A 7751-nucleotide genomic window follows, 5' to 3' on the forward strand; every position below is an offset into this window, starting at 1 on the left:
GCATGTCCTCCACTGGGGATATTGCCTACAACCTGGGCATGTGCCCTGACTAGGAAATGAACTGGCGACCTCTTGGTGCATGGGTCAATGCTCAACCACTGAGCCACACTGGACAGGCTTCACTTTAAGTTTTTATACAGCAAGGTTTCTGCATTATATTTAATTTGAGTGAGTGGTTGTCAGATGTGGAAGCTAGTCCAACAGCTAGTCTGCTGTTCTCTACAAAAAATGAACATTTTAGCAGGAAAAATAAAACAGAACAATAATAACAACAGTTTTTTTGGGATTCGTCCAGGGAAGCCTGGAACTATGGTAGTGTGAACTTGAGATACTTCAATGGCCATGCATTGTTTTTTTAAATTTATTTATTTATTTATTTATTTATTTATTTATTTATTTATTTATTTATTGTGGTGTGTGCCCCTAGCGGGAACCAAACCCGGGACTCTCTGGTCTGCAGGCCAATGCTCAGCCACTGAGCCAAACTGGCCAGGGCTATGCATTGGTTTTTAGAATATAATCACTGTCATACACATTTTTCCACAGTGTAATTTCTATAAAAACCCTGTTTCTGCAATTACTTGTTTCAAGCCTTCCCATATCTGGTAACTGAAAGCACCAGAAAAGATAAAATGAAGAGAATGTCACAAATAAAACTTCCAACTCATTTCTAAAGGTCAAGGAAATATTATACACTTGAGGCCTCTACTAATTTTTGAGTTAGGGGCCAAAACTGGGATGGTTCTTCTTGGTCAGATAATCTAATCTTCTATGAGAAGGTCCCATTAAAATTATTCTGAAGCATTACTCCTGTGCCACATTTTTATTGGTAACTTTATTTATTGTTTACTACTCCACTAACAACTAAAGCAGTTTTAAAACACCTTATTTTTAAGCACGACTTGTATTTTCTGCAGAAGATTCTCTTCATCTTTTGTCATATACTCTTTTGTCATATACTCTTTTGTAACCCCTTCCACTACCCCAAACCAACTCCAAATTTAAAACAATAGAAAACAAAAACCTTCCATGGGAGAGGCATGATCTATGGGGAAAGTTTTTCTTTCTCTTCACCTGTAATATTTAGGTTAACAGTCATGCCATCAGAAAATTTTCAAAACTGACTCAAGAAGTAAGATCGGGAAGCCATTCATGCTGTCAACAATAAAACAACAACAACAACACACACACACACAAATTTGTTTTTAAAAAGTTTTCCAGTGTGAAAGAGTACATGTAATGCTTGCAGCCAATTAATGATCAGGCAATTATACCTGCCACTGAGTCCTAAAAATGGTTTCCATCTATCAAATACTTAAAAAAAACCCAAGAGCAACCAGACCCTCCCCAAAGGCACTGAAACAAAAGACTGATCTGTTTATATAGTCACATGAAAAATAAACATCTTTATTTTTTGCCTACTTTATTTCATTTTTTCAAATAAAATTTAAATCTGTACAAAGTATACTGTTACAGTATATATTTTGTAAGAATCAATGCCTAAAAGAATCACAATACTTCAATAAGCAGTACAGCAGACCTCGCTAGTTTCAGCTTTGATATTGAACAAACTCAAGCCAGCTGATGCACAACACATTTGCTTGGTTTCCACATGGTGAGTTCCCAGCACTGAGATGGGAGAACATGACAGCAAGTATGGTTTATATTACAGCCTGACACACTGTGCTTCTTCATATGATAATAACTGCACATATTTAATACAGAATGCTCAAATTTACTTTTTAAATTGCATTTGCTTACTTCTTAGTTGGCAAAATTCAGCATTCTTAATGGGGTCCCCAAACAGTGCAAATCAATGATATTCTACTGTATAATTGGCACATCTCCAATAAGGATTAACTTGTAAACTCAAAGAATATCACAACTTTGTCCTAAATTTTAACTAATATACATCTGGTCCATTTAACCAAAGTCATTTTGGAAAGATATTAAAGAACAATTCTATTTCTGAAAGGATATTGTTTTGACCATTCTTTAGAGAAGATAGATTTTTAAATTGTCATTAAAATGTTTTACTATAAAAATTTTACAAACTTGATTAGAAATTTCAAGATGATTCACAGCAGACAAATACAAACTGTTTATATTCCAACAATACCTACTTTTAGACTTTCAAACAGCACAACCATGTCAGCTGTGTTAACTAAAATTCTGAACAATGTACTAAATTTATAAGTGGTGCTGGGTCTAGCAAGTGTAAATACACAGTATATTTTAATGAAAAGAATTGTCTTCTTTATACTTTATTTGTTTTCCCATAAGGAAACATTAATGTTTACATTCTTTAATAAAGTTAATCTTACATCAGAATATAACTTAATACTGTCAGCAACAGGAACCACACACTGTAAATAAGAAGCACATTTAAAATAAGTCTGAATTCACATAGATTAACATTTGTTGGTTAATAAAATATCGACAGTATTACAATCTTACAATATTTACAGTAAGAAAAATCTAGAGTAATATATACCTTTCACAGCAGGATTCTTCTTTTTTTTTTTTCTTTTTTAATTTCTTCCAGTTTGGGATTGTGTATACACAAAAAGCTCAAATAAAGCAACTCTGTAATATAATCTTAAAATAATGGCTACTGGGGGAAATTCTATCACAACCATTGAAAATAATGGTGACTTTTCACGGAGTCTGTGGCATCTGAGAATCCAGTTAATTAACCAAAGTCTTGCTCAAACCAGCCTCAGTTACCCAGATAAAAGCTGCAGAACTCCGACCTTCCCTGACTACTGAAAACCCAACAGATTTTCTCAAAATGCTATAAGAAAAGAGGGAAAATAGGTTTCAGCTCACACCTCATGGCTAGAAGCCTCCGGCCAGTGCACATTCCCCAACTTATACTAAGAGGGCCAATTTCATCCCAAAGCATTACAAGAGTTTTTCCTCCAACTACAGAGCACTTTGACACCAAGCTCACACATTCCTTAACTCTTCTGCAATTAGGATAAGACATGAACGTGGCCCATATAATACACACCAGCATCTTAGAGACTTGGGACTGGGGCAAAGAAACAGACTAGGTCGGTGGGTTTGCATTGAGACCAACAGGGAAAATGGGAAGCAATGCACATTTCCAATTAGAATGGCAAGAAGACCCACATCCCTAAACTGGAATTTTGCCAGGGCATCAGAGTTAGCACCCCCTCTCTGAGTACCACAAACAATTAGGATGTGTGCTCTGGGCCTCCTCCAAGAGAGAGAAACTACAGTAAATAACACCATGTGGGACATTATTTCAGTGATGACTCCCAAGAAAGCAGATACAATTCTTGAAGCTGGGGCTGTCCACAGCACCTAAGGGCACTCATCTGAGCTGTGACTTGTCCCAACCCTGCTTACTTTAAGAGATCTGATGGGCACAGAGCACTCAGGGATACAGCTGCTGGCTACTTTGGACTCTAGATCTTACAGGTAATCAACAGGTATCTGAGATTGAATTAGCAAACTGTACCATATCTCCTTAAACAGACACTGTCAGGTTTGAAATCAGGTGAAGTATGAATCTTCACTGTCAGGTCAGAAATCAAAGTGGGAGTCTTCCCACATCAGCCAAAGTTATTTTGTCAAAACCTTAGAGGAGTTGGACAGTTTTTCATGTTGCAAGTAATTAGTTTACTTATTTCAGTCAAGATGGATTGGCAAACCAGACTGATCTATTTAGTTAGCTTTGTTTTTTTTATTCTTAACGTACGTGTAAACCCAAAGCTGTTGTATTTGGGCTAAATACACTGACAGAGAAAATTCAAACAACAAAAGTTTTCAGCAAACTTCTGTGGCATTTTCTTTTTGGAAGTCAATGCAAGATCTAAAGGTATCTCTACCCAACAAAATCTGTTTAAGTGTTTTATGTTATTTCCTTTTTGGTCCTATACAGAATGCTATGATTTCTATATAGGTCTGAATGCTGCTCCATGTAGATTCCTTCTGTATATCTAAAATATATACTTTTCAGTAGTTCAATACATGGTTAATCTTCCTACAGAGGAAGATTTTTGTAATCACATGTTGCAAAGTAGAAAAACATCTCCTTTCTAAGAAAGGAAATACACTTTCCTATTGTACACTTTTGAATAAGCCCAAAGGCATGCACCAAAAATCATTATTAAAACTAATACATGCACTAAAATGGTGTAGAGTTAGACTTAAAGTGCTGCTTCTCAATTTTTAAATTTGGAGAAGACATCTTGTCAGTTTTACCAAAGATTTCTACCCCCTCCATGGCATCAAGAGAGAAAAGTAAAAAGTATGCATAAATCTTTAAACTATTCCTTACATAGGGGAAAGGACAGATATACCAACTATCACATTTATAAACTGGATTCCCAGTTTTAAATAAAACCAATATTTACTGGTAAAACTTGTCAAAGCTAATACATCCAAAGAAATGTTACTAGTAAATAATGTTCTACATAGAGAATAATTTACTTTGGTTTTATGCACCTTCTCAAAAATAATACTGGTGTCCCATATATCACCAAACTGATGTGTTTCAGCGAAGTTATAAGGCAAATCTTTTTTTCCTAGTGACATCTTGTTTCCCAACAGACAAAACGAAAATCTTTTGGTGAGGAAGGGGTTAAGATAATGGCTAACCCCTTGGCATCCTGAGCATTGTGGTTTATCAAACTCTACCCTGCTAGAAGCTGTCAGGCACCCTGACCCCTGCCTTGAACCAGAAATGACTCCCATGTCTGGAGATGCCCTGACTCCTTTTAAATAGCTCTCAGACCTTTGCTTCTTTTTCCCTTCTGTCTGGGTGTTATAATGTCTAACAAAACTGGTTGTAATGTCACATTTTGCTAGTAGGGGCCACCATCTAACAATAATTCTAATCTGAAATGTTTTGGGCCAATAGCTAGTTCCTAATTTTATTAATTAATTGCATTAAAATTTTCTCTATTGAGTGTACCTAGAGCAGAGATCCTTAACTTGGGTTTCAGAAGATGTGTGATGCCCCTGAGGTTATTTGCAAAATTATCTATGTGCATTATTTTCTGGGGAGAGGGTCCATCACTTTCATCAAATTATCAAAGGTATCTGTGACCCCAAAAAGGGGTTACAGTACTTAGAGGGATACCCGTAATTTATTTTATACCAGGATTGGGAAATGGGGGCAGAAAACGAAAAATGGCCTAAGAGGATGAAGGGCCAAATTGCTGATCTTTTCCCTTTATTCACATTTGGGAACTAGTGCTTCAAACTAGGAAAAACAATTAAGCTGATTAAACTCTCTTAAAAATAATTAAAGCCACTTCTTAAATTTTTTTAATTTTTCATACATGGTAAATTTAGTCTCCAAGAAAAAGTCTGGAGACTGAATTTTTCTCTTTTCCCAAAGGAAATTCATAGATATAATGCTGATCATCATCCACATTTAAAGATTTGACTACATAAAACTTAAGACAACTCTAATGATGTAAGCCTTTATGATTTTGAGTAAAAGGTTATCTGGAGTCAGATACACATCTGTCAACGTTAATTTCCCCAAACTGGTCCATATTTAGACAACTACCAGGCACAATTCCACTAGGTAAGCCTAAAATCTGAACAATGAAAATTTAACTTTCTACTCAAATTAAAAATAAAGCTACAAGGTTCCAGCCACAAACATTCACACTAAATTTTCTTTCTCATTTCAAATATATCACTGAATTTTCAACATATTTTGCAAACAATAAGATCCAATTTGATTAGCAAAACATGCTGAGAAGAGCATGTCAAGAATTAAAACACTACTCCCTGCTCCCCCAATCCAGAAACACACTCAGGCATTCCAAAAATAAATCAGATCTGAAGAGAGGCCTCTTACTTGTTGGTTTTAAGTATGAAGCATCTAAAAGGCTATGGAAAAGGGAATATACAATGAAATGATTAAATAACTTACAAAAATAATTTTAGCCAAAACACACTTCTGTTCTATTGACAAAACTATCAATTTTTTTCAATTCTGAACTTGTGTTGCACAATTTCACTAAGACAAAAATATGTTCATGGGTACACTTTTTATTCTCCTATTCTTTCTAGAGCACATCTTGAGATTATAAGAATGCCTCTAATAATAATAAAGTCTCTTATCCCTTGCCATGCTCCCCTCAAAAAGGGAGTCAACCTTGATTTCCAAAAAGGAATATTCATTTAATATAATTATTTCAATACCAGTTATATCACATAGATCATAAGAAAACTCTATGAGCATTATGGAAAACTACATGAAAGAGGGAGTTGCCACTTGCCACCCACTTGACTTCCAGATTTTTAAGCCAATACCCAGCTAGACTGAAATCTCATTGACTTTAGTGAAAACAAATTACTTCAAAACCAGGCCATCTTAGGCTGGAAGTTGGATCTCAAAGATATACACACACACACACACACACACACACACACACTTACACACATATATATGTAATTTTTTCCCTATCCTAAGCTTTCACTTTGTCTACTCAAATAACTTAATAAAGCTCACATTTACAAAGGATTTTGTTGGCAAATAGAGGCCTATATTAAAAATTTCATCAAAACGATTTTTTTCCTACATAGCTAACACTAAAATATTTTCTTGGATTTATAAAGCATATTTAATTGCATATAAGCGTGCTTTGGGTGGGATATTGAAAACGTAACTCTAAAAAATTAGAAAAGACTAGAAATAAAAGTGAAAGTGACTAGACTTAACTTTCAAAAAATCAAGTGCAAAGGTAAATAGTGCAAATAATAAAAACTTGAAAATTTATAGGCAATTTTACATAGTTTTACCTGCTTTTGCACTTTTACATATTGACAACTTTATAAACCCTAACAACTATGCAGCATGGAAATGGGCTATCATTTATCTCCATTGACTAGACTCAAGGAAGCCTTTCAAAGACATTTAAATCACTGGTTCTTGACACAGGTTTGGGAATTCATTTCTTTTTAAACAATTCCTAAGGGTGGGGGGCTATTAAAGAAGGCTCTGGATTAACTTGTAACTGTATTATAAGTTCAAATCTGACACACAATGAATTCTGAAAATCATACTGTCAATTCTACAAAATAAGTTATAAAAATAAGTCTGCTGTTGTTAATGAACATGACAAAAAATTACCTTCCAAATACAAAACTAACATCTACCTTTAAAGAGATTTTATCGCTAATGTATACAGATTTGGATAAAAGGAAATTTGAAAGTAATTTGTCAAAATCACAGCACTTAAGTTCATACTAAATTAGAAAACAAGAGTTAATTCAAATATACTTGAATTGTGTAACTTTAAAAACAAATATTATAAGATTCTTTATATTAAGTAATTTTAATTTTAAACACTTCTGGGATATTGGGAACAGAAATCTAAACACAATCAATTCATTCTGCAAAGGGAATAAAAACTTCCAAGATGTACTAAATTATATTATTAACATCTTCCACCACTGAACTTTTGGGACTCCTACAATTTTAAAGTAATAGAGAAAGTGGGAAAATAAACAGAAACTTGAGCTTGGGGGGTTATATGTTGTCTAATTTCATAAATATAGTATTCTGAGGGTCTCATAAGGTTAAATGGTTGTTAGCATTGCAAATGTAGAAGAAATAGAAAAAAATCTAATATTGCAGTTTAGTGTTTATCTGGTTTATTGTTCTCTTTCAAGAAGTTTATGTGGATCAAAGGCTCAAGATTCTGTAAAAGCAAGGCATAATATAGATTTTTGTGGACTGCAAAATCAAATGATTTTGA

General features: G+C 34.3%; 1 protein-coding gene across 1 annotated transcript; it reads right to left on the reverse strand.

Annotated features, from left to right (window-relative positions):
• Positions 1-1252: 1252 nt before the first annotated feature.
• On the reverse strand, positions 1253-7161 carry LOC118616125 (IgA inducing protein). Its single transcript, XM_036241508.1, is given in 2 exon segments — positions 1253-1661; positions 1663-7161. Coding segments are annotated over 2 exon segments (162 nt in total). The 5' UTR covers positions 1714-7161; the 3' UTR covers positions 1253-1550.
• Positions 7162-7751: the final 590 nt, after the last annotated feature.

Source organism: Molossus molossus, unplaced genomic scaffold (genome assembly GCF_014108415.1).
Source record: "Molossus molossus isolate mMolMol1 unplaced genomic scaffold, mMolMol1.p scaffold_m16_p_4, whole genome shotgun sequence".
NCBI lineage: Eukaryota > Metazoa > Chordata > Mammalia > Chiroptera > Molossidae > Molossus > Molossus molossus.